Genomic DNA, 23,106 nt, shown 5'->3' on the forward strand with positions numbered 1-23,106 from the left:
CCTTGCGTTTCTTCTGGAGTCTGTAGGGATTACTTAAGGTCCTCTTCAGCGTCCCTTCGGCCCTAGCTGCAACCCCTTTCATTCCTTTTACTCTACCTCCATTCATATTCGTTCTTCCATGTTACTTTCCACTCTCTTTTTAACAGTTCATAGCGCAAATGCGAGGTTTTCCTCCTGTGACACCTTTCAGACCTTTTACTCTCAATTTTCCTTTCGGCGGTGAATGTCCTCATAAGGCCCAGCCTTTATTTTTGATATTTTCAATAGTTTTACGTATATCCCTGACCCCTTTTTTCCCATTCATTTAATTTTTTTCATTGCTGTATTCATGTTAGCGAAAGAGGCAAGTTCTCACATCAGAGGAAGTCGGGAAAAGAAAGCTTATTGAATTTGAAATTGCATATTCTTCTGTCTATCTACGTAGAGGCTGTTGACAGAATGGAGCAACGAAGGGCACGAAGACACTGCTTTAGCTAATTGAGGTCGTGGTCACAGGGTTGTCGCCAGGACTTGTTGCGCAACAAATTGTCGGATACGGGAAGCGAAGGGAGAAGGGAGTGGCTTAGTTAGTACGAGGAGGGAGAAAGCAGCTCACTTGGGGGATGACAACGATACGGTTCTGTGATAGATGCGGTTGAGAGAGAACGAGAGGAAAAAAAAAAGGGAGATAGAGACAAAGAGATAGGAGATATAATTACATTAGATGTACTCGTATTTCTACATTCGCACGAGAAATTAAGACATACTTCTTTTTTTATATATATACAAGAAAATTCAGGTTAAAAGTTTAATGATCTGTTGGATACTGAACTAGAATATGCAGATGAATCGAATGAGTATTTTAAGGAGTTGTTGCTACGGGTCATGGAACAGAGGCAGATATATTTTAGCGAATATGTTTGTGTAGATGGAAATATTTATGATGTGAATGTTGAGGATGTTTTTTACGACAGATAAGAAGCCTGGAGTTGGAAGGCGCGAGATTGAATGGGATTGTAAGTGAGGTGTTTTGGTACGAAGGTGAAAGTGTCATTGAGTGCGGGTTAGAGAAATGTTTGAAGCTGTCGAGATGCCTAATGTCCTTTTCTTAGTCTACATGTTATAAGGAGGATTGAAATTGTGGCGAAATTGAAGATACAAGTGTGTTCAAAAGGTTATCGTGGGTAAGCGGGTAAATCAAAGCTTTTTAGTGTGAGTGGTAAGTTTACTGTCTCTTTAAAACCAACCCACAAAAGGATAGGTTTGAATCCTGGCTAGGGTAGGTGCACTTACCATGTATGTTCCCCTTTGTTGATGAGCTTTTTCCATTGTAAAGTGAATGCCATGTAATGTACTATGTAAATTTGGCGATAAACTATCCAACTATCCATATATATATATATATATATATATAATATATAATATATATATATATATATACATATAATATATATATATATTATATATATATATATATTATATATATATTATGTATATGTATATATTATATATCATACACATATATATATATATATATATATATATATATAGTATATATATATATATATATATATATATATATATATATATATATATATATGTGTGTGTGTGTGTGTGATATATATATATATATATATATATATATATATATATATATATATATATAATATATATATATATATATATATATATATATATATATATATATATATATATATATATATATATATGGTGTGTGTGTGTGTGTGTGTGTGTGTGTGTGTGAGAGAGAGAGAGAGAGAGAGAGAGAGAGAGCCAGAGAGAGAGAGAATGAATCTACGGGCCAGGCTGGTGCCTCTTAGAATGAGAAAAGTGCCCGCATCTCGAGGATTTCTTTGAGGGCGCTTCCTTAATTCTGTTTGAGGGACATATTCGTAATGGTTCTCCTTGGATTACGTGATTTGTAAAGGGAGGCATTCCCTCGTTTGTCTCCCTTAACTGCTGTACAAATGGTGGACCCGGCGAACACACTTGTCTTTTTTTTTTTTTTTTTTTTTTTTTTTTTTTGTGACGGTTATGTCCCAAGATTTTTTTTTTCTTTGCAAGGTCATTCTTTTTCTCCGGCCTCCTCCTCCTCCTCCTGCTCCTCCTTCTCCTCCTCCTCCTCCTCCTCTTTCTTACATGTAAGACTGCATAAAGAACTGTAAGTTACTTATCATTCCTTTTAAGTTTTTTTCAAAGTGCTTGGGGCCACGGAACAGCAGTTAATTCGATAAATTAAGCGCCGTGATAAGCAGACTTCTGCAATGCTTTCATGTTACATCATTTCCTAGTGGCATATCATTAATAGCAACCGAGAGACTAATAGCGGACAAAGAAAAGAAGAAGGAAAAGTCTTCTGTAATTATCAGTTACCTTTAATTCCACTTTACTAAATGCCATTGCAAAATTCCTACGTCGGAGTGTATGGTAGTAGTATCGACAAAGCATGACCTCTGTAACGGCGCTTGTTCTTAGAGGGCTGATGAAATCGGATAAGATAAATGCCTCCTGTTGCGTCACTCTAGTGACCATATGCCCGTCCTGTTTCGTCAGCTTACCAGATACCAAGAAACTGGTTGCACCAAGTTACAACACTGGGCAAGCACACTTGTCATTCGACATTAACAAAGATACTGTAATTTACATACATACATAAATAATACATAACATACCATTATAATATATATATTATATTATTATATATGATATATATCTAATATTATTAAATTATAATATATAGCTATATATATATAGTAATATATATATTGTATTATATATATATATGATATATATATAATGTATATCTATACATGGTATTAATATATATATACATATATATATATATACACACACACATATATATATATATATATATATATATATATATATATATATTATATATATATATATATATATATCAGTTTCTTCAAGAGAAGACCCAATCTAAAAACGAGAAAATGATCCATTTAGTCAATGTACTATACACCTATCGTTAAGGCTTTGCTGTAGATTTACTATGAAAGTTTTACTGTGCTCATATATATATATATATATATATATATATATATATATATATATATATTTATATATGAGCACACGGTAAAACCTTCATAGTAAATCTACAGCAAAGCCTTAACGATAGGTGTACAGTAAACTGACTAAATGGATAATTTTTCTTTTAGATCGGGTCTTCTCTTGAAGAAACTGACCATCGCAATTCAACAGGAAGAGAGAGAATTCTTGGGAATGTCAAGAATAATGTAATCCTTTGATTTATTAGTTTCTGATCTCTCCTGCCAATCAAAATATATAAAGTATAATTATAAAATAAGGTATGCAGAAACAACAAAAGCTACATTAGCAATGTAGATAAAGGCGACTAAAAGAAAAAAAAAAAAACATCCGGTCCACAAAGCAATGCGAGACTCCTTCAGAAAAGTGACAACATACAACAATGGCTATGGAATTCAAAAGGAGGTAAAGATGAAGTAATAGTAGGTAAACATAAATAATTAAAAATCGAAGGCATTGCTCGGATAATCCACCAAGAAAATTTTCCCTTATGATGAACACATGATTGAAAAAACTAAAATTATCCTTTTTTTTTTTTTCGGGGTATTCAAATTCAAAGAATTGACAGTTGCACTGATAAGAATCGTGCTCTTGGGCATCCATCAAGTTACTATTGCTGTACATTACAGAAGAGGATATACCGTTTTTATATATATGGGTAACCCACATCGAGAGCTACATTCTTTGATTTGCATTTTTAAAATCGCTGACGAGATTAACGTTCCATTCGGCTGAACGAAAGCATTTTAGAACCACACACTCACATACACATACATATGTGAATATATATATATATATATAATATCTATTATATATACATATATATATATATATATATTATATATATATATATATATATATATTATTGTTAATGTCGCCGCTAAGAGTAATTGTGCTGGGTCCTCATTTTTCAAGGTCCGTGGTTCGATCCGTCCTAGTGAATGGGTATCAGTGATCTTGGCTCGAGAGTCGGATATGGGTTAGTAATTTTATCGTTGGAGTCTTGATTAACAAAAGGATATATATATAGAAATATATATATATATATATATATATATATATATATATATTATGTATATATATGTGTGTGTGTGTGTAAATAAGAAATTAGTAAGCTTTATATTAATTTTTCAGCAACTTATTTGAGGCTATGATGCATTTAGCACAGTATTGTAAAGAGAGCAACAAAGTTTTTTATTTTTTTATTTTTTATACTTGGGTTAAATTTATAAAAGATTCTGCGTTATCAACAAAGTAACGGAATTAAATTTCAAGGACCATTTCCATGTAATGCACGTACTTATTTAAAAAAAAAATGGTTTTGTTTATTTATCCACACGAAACAAACAATACACACCAGCAAGAATTGCCGCTCAAGTATTGAGTACTGAATATTTGAAAGCCAGGACCATTAGATCTCCATCAGTACCATCAGAATACGTGACTTCGGTTACACTGTGAATTACCAGGATGTAACCCACATGAGATTAGGATCCAAGTGCTCCTCCTCCTCCTCTCCTCCTCCTCAAGTGTCTGTGATGGGACATCATTATTGGGCCTAGATTTACTGGGGTACGGAATATTAGAGTATTCTTTGCAAAGACTGATCTTCGGATTCAGCAAGGAGCCGTCGAAGATTGGCCTCGGGAAACAGTCAAGTTTCTCTTATCATTAAAATTTTTTTTTTTTTAACTTGAAAAGAATTCGGTGTTATGTAACTAAACATAGATCGGTATATGTAGATAACTGAAAGGGGTTTCCTCTTATCTTCTTACTGAGCGGCCAACTATTTGCATATCCTCTTTACTGTTCGAAGATCACCGGTATTGTAGAGACTACTTCTGAAATATAAATTTCGATTTTTTCAAATTATAGCAATGACCATAACAGGTTATTAATTTATGTATATAAGAAAAGCGTTTAAGAACTGCATCTTTTACCATATTTGTTCTCTTTTGTGGTGATTATTGTAAAGGCCTTGGTATTTGCAAATAGAATTTTGTTCGTTAAATCAAAGGTATGAGCATTTGTTTTGACAATGGTTAACAGATTCTTGATGGAATATCTTCCTCAAGGATAACGCTCTTTGATAAAGCATACCGGACATACCATGATTGATAAGCGAAGCTGAACGCATTTCAGAATAATGACATTAAGTTGTATTGAAGATCACCGGAAAACAAAACACAAATAAAGTTTACGGATTTGCAGAAGAAGAAAATTTAATGACGATGTGAAAGTCAAACGAAATGGAGGGACTCGTCCTCGGTTTGGATCTAGCACACAACACTGCAGTCGGCAATGGCACGAAATTATTAACTAACCATTAGGAAAGCACAGAAACTTTATTAGGAATTTGAAGGTTTCTCTCATTCCGACTGCTGCCTTCTCCCCAAGCTTGCATTTCCTTCAGGGAACGTCCAGAATGACCCTAAACAGCCAAGGCAGTCGGTGTTGACGAAGATCCAGATGGGTTTTTGTATTTCTATCTAGAAAGATGTTTAGGGTATTGAGCTAATGCCCTTTGGGAATTAGTCTGTGCTAGGTATTTTGCAATTGCATCATGTTTATCCTGTTGAGATGCAACAACGTGTTGCTGCCCAGTAGTCGATGTGTTTGATTTCCGTGTACTGCAGAGTTGTAGAACAGTTTTACGTGTATTAGCTGTGTTGTGCTCATTGAAGAATTGTAATGATGCTCTTCATATTTTTATTGTTCACTGCTCTTTGCTGTATATTTCTTTTCGTCTTTGGAACCCAGCTGAGCAAAGCAATAATTTTTTGGCCTGTTTAAATTGTGGTTATGTCGCATAATATTAATAGTTATGACGACAGACTGCTATATTATAATTAACATTATAGTACCTAAAGTATAACAGTGCAGCCTCAAGATGCGCTGTCTTACATGGTAGTCTTGCAACACTGAGAGTGAATTATTTTTTGAGAGAGAGAGAGAGAGAGAGAGAGAGAGCTGAGGAGTCAGAAGTTGGTTTGGGACGCCTGGCACAAGACCCTTAGTTGCCATGGGGTCAAAGGAAGGAGAGAGAGAGAGAGAGAGAGAGAGAGAGAGAGAGAGAATCATCACTATGACCTTGGTGTTCCATTATCCTTTTATCCTGGAGGGCGAGAGTGGTGGGAGGATGTGGGGAGAGATACGAGGGAGAGAATTGGAAGGGAAGATAAAAAGGACTTTGGGGGCAGTGGGGTTTGGGCGCGGTGTCAGGTGGTGGGCAGCGGATAAAGGGGAAGATAAGAGAGAGAGAGAGAGAGAGAGAGAGAGAGAGAGAGAGAGAGAGAGAGGAGGGCGGGCAAGCGAGGGCGCATAAAAGAAAAGTATTCCATAAAATAAGTAACACATTTTCGTCCGAGTTGTAGTCTAGATAAAACAGAAACGTTTTATTAGATATAATCATCCAACCGAAATTAATATCCTATTTTCTTAACCCGAGATAATGTAACCCATATTGAATTAACAACTTTCATTGATGTAACTTTTAAGCCAAGAGTGCTACAGTCACGTCCATACACACACAATATATATATATATATATATATATATATATATATATATATATATATATATATATATGTTATGTATATATATATATGAGAGAGAGAGAGAGAGAGAGACTCTACTTGGACAGAATAAGATTACTCACGAATTCTCTCTCTCTCTCTCTCTCTCTCTCTCTCTCTCTCTCCACTATAGGAACATATTTCACTGATTAGTCTATAGAGGCACAATAGATTAAGGGAACATGTCTACGTCAGTGTGTTCTTGTCCTTGGATCAAACCCACAACCTGCTGTTGGTGAGGCTTGCACATCTCACGAGAGAGAGAGAGGAGAGAGAGAGAGAGAGATAGCAACTTCACTGTATATAACCGCTTGGAAAACATGGCCTCAAGTATATTAATAAGTGTCATAGGCTTTCTGAACTTCAGATGATAAGAGAATCACTTCACTTGGGCGAAACCACGCAGAGTTCTTGGAACTGACCACAGCCTCACAGCTGTGTCTGATAGATAGGGAACTGTACCTACTTTGTGCCTCATGATGTCATGATATTGTGATGCTCTTTTATGCGCTTGCGCGCTTCATTCGGCGCTCATGACAGCATGTGGTTCTTTTGGTTGGAGTACATGCTTTTGGTTTTCAACAGCTGTGAAGTAATTGAACGTATTAACTGTAACCCCGTTTATTTATTCACAAAAGAGTATTTATAATGATTAATATGCATGTGTCACATCGCTACTGGCCATTGTAACCACGCAGATGCATGATAATAGAATGATGTATCTGCCACAGCGATAAATTGCTTTTTGTAAATATTTGATTATAATGTGCATGTGTCACATCGCTACTGGCCACTGTAACCATGCAGATGCATAACAGAATGATGTCTTGGCGTAAGTGATAGATTGCTCTTGTAAATATTTGTAAAATCCAATTTTTCTCCACCGCGAGATTCCGCAGGACGCTTACAGTGAGGGTTGTGGTGTTAGACGAAGTCAAGGAAGGCTAGGCTAGGCCAGATAAGGTAAGATTAGGCTAGACTTGACTAAGTACGGGGGGTAAGGTTAGTTTCTCGTGTACAGTACGTGGTGTTCTCCATTCCGGTGGTCCTGTTCTCTTTAATAACCTTTCTGTTTTTATTTTGTTTCTCACAAAAGTAAACTTGAAACTCGCGATTGTATCGCACACGATACTTGTCATTGACACGAAAGCATGGTACGTCAGTTTTCATCTACACGAAAGCTTGGTACCAGAGTACGTCAGTTTTCATCGACACGAAAGCATGGTACCAGAGTACTTCAGTTGTCATCGACACGAAAGCTTGGTACCAGAGTACGTCAGTTTTCATCGACACGAAAGCTTGGTACCAGAGTACGTCAGTTGTCGTCGACACGAAAGCTTGGTACCAGAGTACTCCAGTTTTATAAGAACGACGAAAATTATCAGCTACTCACCTGTAGAATTAATCTCCACTCTACAACATTGCCTTTGTTACGTTTTTCGTCAACGAACAAAGAAACCAAATCTTGCGCCACATTGCGTTGCCGATAAGATAAGGAACGAAAAGACGACGAATGGCCACACAAACCCTTTGTCATCGGTCACTCCACCGTTCGTTTTTCAGTTCCGTGCGTGCGATTACGGATAACGGCGGATTCGCGGGATTAGTCTGATTACAAGCAGAAGAAGAAGAACTTCTACAAAAACTTCATAAACTCCAGCAGCATGCTCTACAAGGCGCTCTCGACGGTGAAGTTGAAAGTGGAGTTCAAGCCAGTGGTCGACAACTTCGTTTTTCGCCTTCATTACAAATACACTTACACCATATTCATGGTTTGCGTCGTCCTCACGACTGTCTATGACATCGTAGGTAATGAAGGCCTTCCTTTTTTTTTACATTTTCGTACACTTGATTTTGCTGTGATGAAATGTCTTTGATGAACGATGAGACTTCGCGTCTCAGTACAATTTCCAGTGAGTGCTATTGATTATTATATTTCGAATGTATACGGGGAATCTGCTGTAGAGAAAGCCGAGCAGAATTATATATTTTTTTTATGTATTTTAACAATTAAAAGAATGTAAATGTTTTGATGATGAAGAGGATTCTATTTATTGGGTTCTGATTGCATCAGTAAAAACGTTTTCACAAAGCGGCATCAGTTGCATTGTCAGATTTTCAGATTAATGTCAATGTTTATGGCCCCCACTAAGTTTACATTACCCTTGATAAGAGAGTCCCTCATGCTACTGTGAACTTCTAGTGGTTGCCTGGCACAGAATTCGTAAACGTGAATGTGGTAAGGCGGAAATCCTGGTTTGATTACTCTAATTACATACGATGTTTGCGAAGACCATTCCATTTATTTAAAAAAAAAAAATAAAAGTTATAAAAGTATGGAGAAGATGACCAGATAAGCAAGAGTGAATATAAAGGAATACCTCCCATGTTTCTATTCGGTTTGATGAATGAAGGATATACTTATAATACCTACGGTTGAATACCTGGAAATCATATCTTGTATCTTTGGTCTAAAGAAAAGAATGAAGCAAAAGTTATAAAGTTTGTAGAGATGACTCGATAAGCAAGGTTGAATATAAGGGAGCAATGCCCATATTCATAAAATGTAAAATATGTTATACCTACGTATAAATACCTGTAAATCTTAGTATCTTATTATATCTTCGTTCTAAGAATATCTGCTTCGCATTATTTCACAGCGACAAGGAACACCGACAGCGATAATAATTTTCACTGATTAGGGTATCTCTTTGAGTGGTCTTTTCCGGTAGCACGGTTTTAAAACTTAACGAATTAGCTGATTTTTTGGAGTCAGTACTTGCATTACTCCTAAGGGAAAAAAAGAGAAATATTTTATTATTCTTTTCGATTTTATTTTAACAACCCTTTCATCACGTGAGAAGCGATGGGTATGTTTTTTATTTTAAAGTTAGATGGCTTATTTTCGCAGTGAAACATCTTGTAACATTCTCTAGAGTGAGAGTGATAGAGAGAGAGAGAGAGAGTGGGGGTAGATGGGGTGGGGATTATACAATATGCCGAATCTTTTGATTTGAAAGAGTACTGATAACCGAGGCAGAAGAGAACCCAAATTGGATACTGGACAATGTCAAATCCAGTCATTTTATTTTATGACCCAGATCTTGTCCCTATAGACCCGGGGTACTTTAAAAAGTATAACGAATGAAGTTACTCTTACCTTCTACGAATGGAACAAGAGTTTCTAAGGCAACAGTAAAGTCATCGTAAAAAAATTCAAAAGTTTGGTCTTGTTCCTGAAAATAATCACATTATTATTATTATATTATATTATTCAGAAGATGAACCCTATTTGTATGGAACAGGCTGAAAGGGGCCATTGAATTTAAATTCAACCTTCCAAAGAATATGGTGCTCATTTGGAAGTAAGAGAAGGTAAAGGGAAATACAGAAAGAAGAGATCTCACTTATTAATAAGAAAGAATAAATTAATATAGAAATTGATAAATAGATAAAAATGTATTTACATGCAAGCAGAATAGCACATAGCACAGGCCGCAAACCCTTTCCTGTCTAAATGAAGAAGACACAGTGCAGACTACTATAGTGACCTTACAGCGCAATAAAGCGAGCAAGCTGTTAACCGCAGCTAAGTCTACGTTAAGTGATCCGTTGAAGTTTTTCACTTCGCAGACCCTCAATATTTTCGACTTCTGAAATCGCTTGGATTCGTCTGCGGCCGCGAGTGGCCCACGAAAGTTAAGCCAAACACGGTCAAGTATGATTGACAGATCTTATCAGCCAAGACAGTTGTCTTTTTGTCGGTGAGTTGTTATGTGAAAGCTGTGTGTGTGTGTGTGTGAGGGGGGGAGGGGGGGTGGGGGGGGGGGGGGGGGGGGGGGGGGGGGGGGGGGGGGGGGGGGGGGGGGGGGGGGGGGGGGGGGGGGGCAGGCTCTGTGCTCCAGTAGAAGGTAAATTAAGTTTGTAGGTTTTTAAAGGCGAAGCGACAGTGACGTGATGTCTTTCATAAGGCGGGAATACATTTTAGTGTTATAATCCAGATAAGACTGAAGGCTTGATTGATTATAGATAAACAAAATAGATAACCCTTTCCACTTGTTGTTGACTATCGTCAAAATTTTGTTTTTATTAATAGTCCAATTTATTTGTTATTTTCATCCTTATTTTGATATATTTTTTTTTTTTGAGGACTCACGTTAAGAAAGTTTTTCCTACAAAAATAAAATGCTTTGTGGGTAGAGCAATAATAATGATGATATTAATCCACGACGTTATTACCTATATATATATATATATATATATATATATATATATATATATATATATATTACATATATATATATATATAATATATATATATTATATATATATATATATATAGTATGCTGATGTAGTGTGTGTGTGTGTGTGTGTGTGTGTGTGTGTGTTTGTGTGTGTATTGATAAATTAATTGCCATTAAAGTCTCCACCTTTTATTCTCAGCCAAATGTTATTACTATCACCATTATCAACAGGCAAAACTCATTCAATACCGCCTAATTAAACGCTTTCCCCATAGGTAAAAGCACACTTTTCCCCTCAGGTAAAAGCACATCTTTCCCCTCAGCTAAAGCACAATTGTACCCTCAGGTAAAAGCAGACTTTCCCCTCAGGTAAAAAGAAACACATCTTTGCACTCAGATAAAAGTCCTTTCCTCAGTTAAAAGCACACATTTCCCCTGAGGTAAAAGGCACCACTTTCCCCTCAGGTTAAAACTTCCTATTTCCCTCAGGTAAAAGCACGCATTTTCCTTCAGGTAAAAGAACACAATTTTTCCCTCAGCTAAAGCACAATTTTACTCTCGGGTAAAAGGCACACAATTTAACCTCATAAGCTTTCTTTCCCTCAGGTAAAGAACCATTTCCCCCAGGGAAAAGCACAGCTTTCCCTCCGATAAAAGGACATCTTTCCCGCTCAGCTCAGCACAATTGTACCCATCAGGTAAAAGCACAATTTTCTCTCAGTTAAAAGCTTCCCTTTTCTCTCAGTGTAAAGAACACATTTTTCCCTCAGATAAAGCTTATTTTCCCCTCAGTTAAAAGCACAAATCTCCCCTCAAGTAAAAGAACACATCTTCCCTCAGATAAAAGTACATCTTTCCCCTTATGTATAAGCATACTTTCCCTTTAGCTAAAGCATAATTTTCCCCTTAGGTAAAAGTACGTCGCTCCCCTTAGGTAAAAACACACCTCTCCCCTCAGCTAAAAGCACACTTTTCCCCTCAGGTAAGCAGATAGACTGCATGAACCCAATGAGCCAGTTATCCGAAGATAAAGCGAAGGCCTTCAAAGAAGTGGTCGATGCTTACTGTTTCATCATGGGAACGTTCACGGTGGAACGCCACCACGTCACCGCCCAGGAACTGGAATCTCCCTCCGTTCCACACCCAGGCGTTGGACCCATGAAGAGGGGCGAGCCGGTGATTTACCATTCCTATTACCAGTGGGTGCCCTTTGTGCTGCTCACGCAGGTAGGGAATCGAGGCCGAGTTCGTAGGTTGGAGGAATGTGAGGTCAAGGCTTAGAATAATAATAATAATTCAAAGAAAACTCATAATAACACGAGTCAATAAAATGGAAAAGTAAATCCCCAATAATTTGTCCGTTTGATTTTGTTATTTATTTAAAATACAAAGCAGAAAGCTTTCGATTACCTGCATGGTTCTCCTTGTCAATCTGACTATAATTATACACAGTGAATATATAAAAACTTTGTTTTTTGACTAGTTTACAAATAGTTTGTTTGAAGGTGGGTAAACTAGTAAAAAACAAAGTTTTGTATAGTCTGTGTTTGTAATTATTGTCAGATTGACAAGGAGGACCGTGCAGGTCATCGAAAGCTTTCTGCTTTGTACTTTAAATAACAAAATCAATCAGACGTATTATTGTGGATTTACTTTTCCAATAATAGTAATAATAATTTTACTCTTTGGAATAATAATTCATATATAATAACAATGGGAAATTATTAATGAATGCTTGTGTTTAGAGTTATAAAGTCATGCTGTTAATATTATGTTTAGAGTCACCTTCCTTAGCTGAATTTTTAGTTGGATAAAGGGCAGTGATAACTGTACCCTTGAATGGCGAGTTCTTATTAGTCAATAATAGCAGCATGCGTTAAAAGAAATACTGATGAGTGTCAGGACTTCATTCACTTGAGAAACAAACCCAGATTTGAGAGAAACAGAACACCAGATTTGACGGATCATAGCTGTAGTTTGCCTATTCAGTATAGTATATTATGTCAAATTTTTCATTCACTAAAACTCAGGGGGTCCTATTTTACGTCCCTCACTGGCTGTGGAAGTCGTTCGAAGGAGGAATGTTCAAGAACGTGATACAGAACCTTTCCATCAAGGACTACCTCGGAAATGGCAAGGGGATTGGAAATTACTTCACCAGAGAAACGCAGTAAGGCGGAGAATATCTCTATGCGTTATGCATCCGTATAAGAACGTACTTCAGAGGACAAACATTCTCTCTCTCTCTCTCTCTCTCTCTCTCTCTCTCTCTCTCTCTCTCTCTCATGGGAGTTTTAGCTCTGCTTCACTGTTATTGCCATACCATTTATATTGCAACTTACGTAACAGCACAAACCTCTCTCTCTCTCTCTCTCTCTCTCTCTCTCTCTCTCTCTCTCTCTCTTTACCATAACCAACCTTTTCGTATTTCATCAGTTTAGTGTAATTCCTCATACGATGTCTTTTGTGGAAAGTTGAACTTAGTTGACTTATTGTGTATATATATGAATACTGATCAGCTATAGCAATATAAGTGTTACATGGAATTAAATTTATAAAGATGAAAGGACAATGTATGACTTTTGCAAATAAAATAAGTAAAATAAATATAGCTTTTTCAATAAAATAAGTATAATCTTTGCAGTGAAATAAGTATAACTTTTGCAATAAAATAAATATATTTTGTGTAGTTAAATAAGTTTAGCTTTAGCAATGAAATATGTGTATCTTTTGCAATAAGATAAACATAACTTTAGCAATAAAATAAGTATAACTTTTTCAATAAAATAAGTGTAACTTTTGCAATGAAACGAGTTTAACTTTTGCAGTAAGATAGATATAACTTTTGCATTGAAGTAAGTAGAACTTGTGCAATAAAATATTTGTAAGTTTTTCAATAAAATAAAAGTAACTTTAGAAATAAAATAATTATAACTTTTGCAATCAAATAAATATAACTTATGCAATAAAATGAGTATAACTTTAGCAATAGAATAAGTACATTTTTTGCAATAAGATAAGTATATTTCATGCAATAAAATAATATAACTTTTACAATAAAATAGTTGCATAAAGAGTTACTGTAAACGGCTCTTTTGGAACCGATTATTCAGATGTAAAAGTTGCATTTAGAAACAAATGAGTTTACAAAATACTTTTTAAAATAATTATCGCTGCTTGAGGTAAATAATATAAGTGTCGTATACAAAACAATTAATACTGATCTACTATGGTTTCCCCGTAGGTTTGAAGCCCTGTCGAAGTTCATCCGGTACCACATGAGGAACCAGCGCTGGTGGGCGCTCAAGTTTTTCTTCTGCGAATCCTTGAACCTTCTCGTCGCCTTGGGGATGATATCCTTCACGGACTGGTTCCTCGGAGGAGAGTTCCTCCACTATGGGGTCAATGTAAGTAGCTAATAGTATTAGGCTTTGGAGGATTTTGACTTTAAAAGTACTGTAAAGGGATATCTTTATAAAGAAGCTTTTGTATGTGCTTGTTCATCTTTATGGGGTCCGAAGGTTTAGATTTTGATCACCTGGTTTTGTACTTGTAGTTTTCCTTTAACCAGAATCACCTGTATTTGTATTTAGTATGGTGAGATATATATATATATATATATATATATATATATATATATATATATATATATATATATATATATATATATATATCTACATATCAGTAAGGACACCAAGGCCAAAACCTGGAACAGCATTTTGTACAACTTTATTGGGACATGTTTCGGGTAGTACTATCACTCGTTATCAACCTACAAAATTAAAATGAATGACATAGTTCTTGCAATCAAATTCACAATAATAAAATGATATGTATAAAAATGATAAGGGTACGTTAAAAGATAGCTAATACTTAAAAAAATTAAAATAAAAAATTGCTAAATGAAACAATTGAGTAGATAAAATAAAATAAAGCAGAATGCAAATTTAAGTCACAAAAACGGATGGTACAAAAGAACAGTTAATATACTGAGTCGATATACAAACCAGCCGAATGCAGACTAAAAACACAAAAGTGAGGTAACAGCTACATTTCTAGCCAAGGAAGGCTTTATCTTAACAGAATATAAAACTTCTAAAATGTCGAGGTCTGTAGCAAACTGGGCAGAGGTTAAAATAGAAAAATCATCGATATGTAAAGGGTGACCAGACTCCTCGCTGTGTTCCCTAATTGCACTATAACTGGGTCTTGTAAGATAATTGCCTGTACGAAATGACCTACCAAGGTGCTCAAACCATCTCATCCAAGCTGATCTGGTAGTTTTTCCGACGTAAGTGGCATCACAACCACTGCACTGCCATTTATAGATCAGATTGGAGCGAAGGCTTGTTGGTATAGGGTCTTTAATTTTAAAGAAATTTCCTAATTTATTTTGTAAAGTAAAATATATTTTGATATCTAGCTGAGGGTAACCAATGGACAAAATAGAAATTAATTGCTTTTTTAGATGTCCCAATAAAGTTGTACAAAATGCTGTTCCGGGTTTTGGCCTTGGTGTCCTTACTGATTAGATGGCGCTTCCCTGCTGGTGTTTCAATTGCTGTGATTGTCAGAAGAAGATATGGACCTACAGTTCTTAAACAATTTAGGTTGGTACAAAGGACAGTTGAGAAAAGTCCGCAGTGATTTGCATTTGCATTTCCTGGAGACTTGTGAGAGAAATGGACTCATCCCAAAATTTCTTCACTTCAAGTTATACAACAAAACCCTACACAGAGCCCAACATTATCGGGATTACCAGAAGAAACTACTGGAAGAAGAAATTCGCGGTAAGCGGCGACTTTTGCATCATACTGCATTTAAACTAAACCAAGTGACTGATGTGTTGAAAAATTCAGTTTCTCATCTAGATTTTATTCATTTATCTAATTATATAATTAGAGTCAATACCAATAGTATTGAGAAAGTTTCTCAAGTGCATTCCTTAAAATTGAAAAAAATTAGGTTATTTCGACTCGTCCATGTCTCCCGATAATGTCATTTCTAATTATTCCTCTCGTGTATTGACTGATAAAGAAAAAGTGGTTTTATCACGCGGTCTTAATTTTGCTTTTACGTCTAAAAGGTTACGTTTTGACTCACACTTCTTGAATTGGGAACGTTTGTTTAATTAAGGCTTTACAAACACATAATTTTTATACCAACAATCCCAAAGGCTACTCTTATGATTATTTCAGATCAACTCTTAAACACCTTGCGTTTTCGTCCTTTTACAATTATAAACCAGAGACCAAGTATTTACTTAGTACTGACGAGTTTAATATTTTACAAAGTCTAGCTAAAGACGCATCCATTGTGGTTACAAAACCCGATAAGGGCAATGGTGTAGTCTTGCTGAATAGAACAGAGTATGTTGATGAAATGATAGACATCCTTAATGATCAAACTAAGTTCCACGTAATTAAGAAAGACCCTTTCAAATGTATTGTGCATTTAGAAAATAAAGTCAATAGAACATCAGACAAACTATATAAATCTGGCTGTTTCTCTAAAGAGGTTTTTCATGGCCTTCAAGCGTCCGGGTCTAGACCAGGACGTCTGTACGGGCTCCCCAAGGTCCACAAGGAAAATTACCCATTGAGACCTATTCTATCAGCTATTGGAACTGCCAACTATAATACTGCAAAGTTTCTTGTTCCCATCCTTGCGCCGTTAACTACAATGAGTATACCGTTAAATGACTCCTTTCATTTTATCAACTGCCTAAGAAACTGTAATTTGATAATTGTGTTATGGCATCATTTGATGTGAAGTCTCTTTTCACTTAAATTCCACTGGATGAGACGATTGACATCTGTCTAAATGAGCTGTTTAAAAATAATAATGATACTGTCAACGGGTTCAACAGCTCTCAGTTAAAGGAACTTTTAGTCCTAGCTACCAAAGAATGTTATTTTTTGTTTAACAGTTTGTTATATAAGCAAATTGATGGTGTAAGTATGGGATCCAGTATAGGACCATCTCTGGCTAATGCTTTTATGTGTTTTATGGAGAAGAAATGGTTAGACGATTGCCCTTTAGATTTTAAGCCTTTATTGTACAGGAGGTATGTTGATGATACTTTCTTAATTTTTAAGAGTCGTGACCAGATTCCTCGTTTTTTAGAGTACCTTAATAGTAAGCATATAAATATAGAATTTACATCTGAAGTCGAAGATAATCATACACTTGCTTTTCTAGATATTCAAGTTAAAAATCTTAACAATAAATTTCACACTCCAGTCTTTAGAAAGCCTACTTTCACAGGTCTTATGTCTAAATTTCAATCAGCTAGACCTTTGAAATATAAGATGAATTTAATATTTACGCTAGTTACCAGACCATATAAAATTTGTTCTAGCTATTTGAATTTACACGAAGAATTGGAATTTCTAAGGTCACTCTTAAAAAACAATGGCTATCCGTTGAATTACGTAAATACATATATTGGTAAACAACTTTCAAAATTATATGTAAACAAACAACCTGAAACTACTGCTAACGTAAAGAAACCTGTTATTTATTTACCTTTAACTTTTACTGGAACTCATAGTTACGATCTAAAAAAGCAATTAATTTCTATTTTGTCCATTGGTTACCCTCAGCTAGATATCAAAATATATTTTACTTTACAAAATAAATTAGGAAATTTCTTTAAAATTAAAGACCCTATACCAACAAGCCTTCGCTCCAATCTGATCTATAAATGGCAGTGCAGTGGTTGTGATGCCACTTACGTCGGAAAAACTACCAGATCAGCTTGGATGAGATGGTTTGAGCACCTTGGTAGGCCATTTCGTACAGGCAATTATCTTACAAGACCTAGTTATAGTGCAATTAGGGAACACAGCGAGGAGTCTGGTCACCCTTTACATATCGATGATTTTTCTATTTTACCTCTGCCCAGTTTGCTACAGACCTCGACATTTTAGAAGTTTTACATTCTGTTAAGATAAAGCCTTCCTTGGCTAGAAATGTAGCTGTTACCTCACTTTTGTGTTTTTAGTCTGCATCCTGCTGGTTTGTATATCGACTTAGTATATTTACTGTTCTTTTGTACCATCCGTTTTTGTGACTTAAATTTGCATTCTGCTTTATTTTATTTTATCTACTCAATTGTTTCATTTAGCAATTTTTTTATTTTTTTAAGTATTAGCTATCTTTTAACGTACTCTTATAATTTTTATACATATCATTTCATTATTGTGAATTTGATTGCAACTATAATGTCATTCATTTTAATTTTGTAGGTTGATAACGAGTGATAGTACTACTCGAAACATGTCCCAATAAAGTTGTACAAAATGCTGTTCCAGGTTTTGGCCTTGGTGTTCTTACTGATATATATATATATATATATATATATATATATATATATATATATATATATATATATATATATATATATATATATTATCAAGTTAAGAGTTAAACAATTTATTACAAACATTGGTTGATTGATTACCTGGCTGGTTAATTGATAGATTTAGTGTAACAATAATCTTGCACTGAAAGATTTATGAATCATCATCAGTGTACGAATGGTATTAGTAACTGCATTTCTAATCATTACCAGAGAAGTGGCTGTGAATAATAATAATAATTAATAAAATAATAATAATAATAATAATAATAATAATAAATAATAATAATAATAATAAGATCCCTGAAAAGGAATCTAGAAAAACTAGAGGCTGAAGTAGCTCCAGGACTCATCCAGAAAAGTGTGATCCTAGAAACGGCGCACATTGTAAGAAAAGTGATGGACTCCTAAGGAGGCAGGATGCAACCTGGAACCCCACACTGTAAATACCACCCAGTCGAATTGGAAGACTGTGATAGAGCAAAAAAAAAAAAATAAAATAATAATAATAATATTAATAACAATAATAATAAGTGCAAGTATGATACTCGGAGATTATTATGCTGAGAAAGGTTTCATTTTATCTCCTGTGTACGAATAGGTACAGTCAATGTATTTCTAATCATTACCAGAGTAGAATTCATGTTAATAATAATAATAGACATACTCGTGTAGGATATTATGAGGAGAACCATCTCGTGTTTCCTCCTCTTCTTACTGACAAAATACATTTAGGAAACTTAATTCCAGACTGACAACACATTCCTGAAATATCCTCCAGGTCATCGACGTTCTGAGCCAGGATCCCGAAAATCGAACAGACCCCATGTCTCGGGTCTTCCCCAAAATGACCAAGTGCGTCTTCAGGAGTTTTGGGTCCTCCGGCACCATCCAGATTCACGATGTCATGTGCCTTATCGCCACAAACATCATCAATGAGAAGGTAAGTTTTCCAGATTGAGTGATGATGCTTTTTTTCTAATTTTTTTTTGAGTCGTAAAGACTTAAAGAGACAGGCGGATTAATATCCCACTTCCAGACCTAAAACTAAAGAAAGCATAGAGTAGGTGAGTCAGATTCTTAAAGAAAATGTTCATGAGGGTCGTATATGGTTTATGACTAGTGAATATTTTTTTCATAATGATAATGCTTTTAATATTTTGCCAAATGTCGTATTAAGGTTCAGTTCGCATATGTGACGTTGTGTCACGTTTTCTATTTCATGAATGAATAAACACTTATTGCGTAAAGAACTCTGTGCGTATTGCACTTGCAGTATATTTCGAAAGTACATAGAACTGTAAATTCCTTTGCTTGCGAGGAAATAAATGAAGATAATTCTTTATTCATAAGAGTATACTTATGTTTTAACCAAGTCTAACCAATTCCTTCCTAGTGGTGCACTTTGAATTAGAAAATTGAAGTTAATTAGACATCATGCACTTGTAGTTCCTTGCATAGTAAACTTCATAGTCCCTATTGTAGCTGGTAAATGTAGAAAGAAAAAGTAACAGTAAATTATAGAATACTCTGCCATTACAGATCTATGTGTTCCTGTGGGCTTGGTTGTTGATCTTGACAGCAGTCACAACCGTCTGGCTCATGTATCGCCTCCTCACCATTGTCCTCCCTCCGTTCAGAAACTTCGTTTTAATGGTAAGCACCTTTTATTATAGCCTGCAGAGTTCCTTATTTTTAAAGGTAAATAGTAACTGTGAACATAAAAACTCAAAACACCACTCTCCATGGACTTTATACCTGGTCATCAAATGCGGAGAAAATTGTGCTTTCTTACAGCTAGTTTTCTTTGCTTCTGTTTAAATGTTAGAATTGTATTATGTTTTATGAATGCCTGACATCCAGCCATCAGTCCTGTAAATTGAGCGCCCACTATATCAAATACTGCAAATTGGAGATTTTGGTGTACACGCCAGCTTGGCAAGTTCTTCCAGAATTGATCCATGTGGTATTCTCAGCGAACTCTGAACACCTTACGACCAAGCAACTAGTGTCCCATTTTTTTTATCAGTGTAATTGAAAATTACTATCGTTTTTTCAACTCCTGTAAGGTAATCTGGCTGGGATGTTGCTGCAGGCTTCTCTAATTTTATAACTATTTCCACTGCTGGTCAAAATCTGTGGAATATCTGTGGAGCTCTGAAGTCAGTGTGATAACTTATCTCCATTAATTCTTGGTAGTGTATAAGGGGATGGTTGATTACATTCCCAAGATCCTAGCCCTCTAACAATCTGAGGTGATTGCAAAAGGATGGAGGTTTAAATTTACTTTCATTTCTTACTGCCGTCAGAGCTATGAAGAATCAGTGAAACCAGTATTACTTCATTATTCTTTTTTTTAGCGAAAACTCTGCTAATCTGGGTTTTCTCACTACTTTCAATCAATTGGTATTACAGTCTCTTTGCTCTCCCATAAGCCTGACCACTCAACTGAGGCTGACAATGCCAGTCTGCCTTGCCTTAAATCATTTCAGCCTTCAGAGCCTATACTTGAAAGGCAGCCAATAGTCCTGTTCTTAATGGAGTGGTGAATGCTAATTAGGAGTTATGTTTTCAAATAGTAGATGGGAGTATCTTTGCCTCTATTTGTGGCAGTTCAGTCATCTTAGATGACATATCTAGTTGTGTTAGGCTATATAATGACAGCATAACCATACTTTCGAATTTGGAGTTTGCTGCAACCTCTAAACCTTGGCCTTCCACAGTCCTTGATATAGATTTTATTCGTGAGGGTGGGTACACTCGAGTACTTTTAAGTGTATCCTCTGGCATAAGTATTCTTGAGGGATTGAGAGTGCAGCTTCCATGAAATTTTACTTTATAAGTCTACCAAGTATTGTACTTTGTAATGCCTTTGAGGTTGAAAAGTTCCGGTGACAACTCCTCTGCTTGACACCTGCTCTTTCAAGGGACATGGCAAATAAGATAGAAAAGGTATGTCTGAGCATTTCCCATGACTAGAGGAATTTCTCTTCAGCTTTATACATTTTTCCCTTTTTCCTATAGAAATTTTCCTTGAGGGCATGAATGACACTGTAAACTAATATTAGTATTAGGTTCTTTACGTCTGGGATAACCTTTAAGGTTAGATCCTGTAATATATCAGGATACAATTTAGGATTAGACTCTGTGTATCTCTGTAATATATCAGGATACAATTTAGGATTAGATTCTGTGTATCTCTGTAATATATCAGGATACAATTTAGGATTAGATTCTGTGTATCTTAAGACATTATTCTAGTTTGAATGTTAACAAGTTCTTGTCTTCGATGTCCCTGTAGCGATGCGTAGAGAAATCGAGGAGGGGAGACTTGTCCATCATTCTTGGCCAACATTCCACCCTGAGCGAGTGGCTGCTGTTGACTCAGCTGGCAACAAACATGGACACGGGAGTATTCAGCGATTTCGTTCACGACTTCGCCCAAGACCTTTTCCACACCACTGCCACACTTCGGGTAGATGACGTCAGAAGGAAGAGACTGCTGACTTGATTCTCCCCAACTTACAGATAACACTGGTTACATCGAAACCGCTGCTTGAAGCGTTTTTCATCCCGTGTGTTATATAGATGACAGGGGTGAAAATGAACTGTGTTCTGTTTTTCCTTAAATTTAACGGGTATACTTTTCTTTAAGCGGGTCTAGTTTTTAAGCAATTTTCCTTAATTTCCAAAGTCGTGATATTGCTTTGGCTAAATATTATAACATTTTATGCGCACGAGTACAAATTCACGTCATCTTGAAGCTTGCCTCAGTTCCTGAAATTACAACGGACTTTTTATCAAATTTATTTTCATTGTCCTCTATTTTGACGGTTGCATTACCGGAGCCTTTTGCGTAGCTTTGCCAAGAGATGGATCAAGACCTTGAATTATACGTTTCCTCTGGGTAAAAGGAGGAAACCATTATCCTCTTCGACATGGGTGAATAACATGACTCTCTCACAGAGACCAAAATGTGATGTAGCCACTTATCTTTTTAAGAATAAAAGCCCGCACTGGCAGAAGGCCACCTGAATCAGACAACGACAGTTTCTGAAGGTTAATTAAGATAATACTCTTCTGGTCAAACTTGATTTGCCATACCCAAAGCAACGGTATGAGGAGAAACAAATCCTTGTACGAAATAGAAACATAGAATAGTGGAGGAATAGTTTATAAAAAGGAACACAGGAAGTCCATCGTTGGCAGAGTGGATTTCGCGCTTGGCTACCAGTCCGGTGGTCCGAAGTTCGATTCTCGGCTCAGCCAACGTGGAACCAGAGGAATTTATTTCTGGTGATAGAAATTAATTTCTCGATATAAAGTGGTTCGGATCCCACAATAAGCTGTAGGTCCTGTTGCTAGGTATCTAATTGGTTCCTAGCTACGTAAAAATATCTAATCCTTCGGGCCAGCCCTAGGAGAGCTGTTAATCAGCTCAGTGGTCTGGTAAAACTAAGATATACTTAAGGAGCACAGGACTAGGGTAGGCCACTCACGTATCATACCTTAGTTTATAATTGTTACATGATATTTCATTCTGTTCATAGACGTTAAGTTGAGGTATTAAGGAAGTCACCAAAGGTGGCGTAAAATAAAAGAATGAAAGCAAAGAGGTTTCCGCATATTAGGACCAATTTGTTACGCAGGCACAGTAATTGGCTCTTAATTGTGGCTGACAAGCAATGAATTGATCAATAATGAACCGTATAAACAAAGTTATTACGGTGTGATAGCAAAAGTGACGCAACAGCCCGCTTTTGTTTTGAAGTGCGATTTATGCCGTATAAGGTTTCATAAGGAAATTCTTTCTATTTAAAATATATATATACATCTGTATATGTATGTATAT

General features: G+C 35.9%; 1 protein-coding gene across 1 annotated transcript; it reads left to right on the top strand.

Annotated features, from left to right (window-relative positions):
• The first annotated feature begins 8,158 nt into the window (after positions 1 to 8,158).
• Positions 8,159 to 22,059, top strand: LOC135208851 (innexin inx2-like). Its single transcript, XM_064241430.1, has 7 exons — positions 8,159 to 8,456; positions 11,874 to 12,118; positions 12,922 to 13,061; positions 14,136 to 14,298; positions 19,036 to 19,197; positions 19,797 to 19,910; positions 21,556 to 22,059. The coding sequence occupies exons 1-7, from the start codon at positions 8,312 to 8,314 to the stop codon at positions 21,763 to 21,765; spliced, it is 1,179 nt and encodes a 392-aa protein (XP_064097500.1). The 5' UTR covers positions 8,159 to 8,311; the 3' UTR covers positions 21,766 to 22,059.
• Positions 22,060 to 23,106: the final 1,047 nt, after the last annotated feature.

Source organism: Macrobrachium nipponense, chromosome 35 (assembly GCF_015104395.2).
Source record: "Macrobrachium nipponense isolate FS-2020 chromosome 35, ASM1510439v2, whole genome shotgun sequence".
Lineage (NCBI taxonomy): Eukaryota > Metazoa > Arthropoda > Malacostraca > Decapoda > Palaemonidae > Macrobrachium > Macrobrachium nipponense.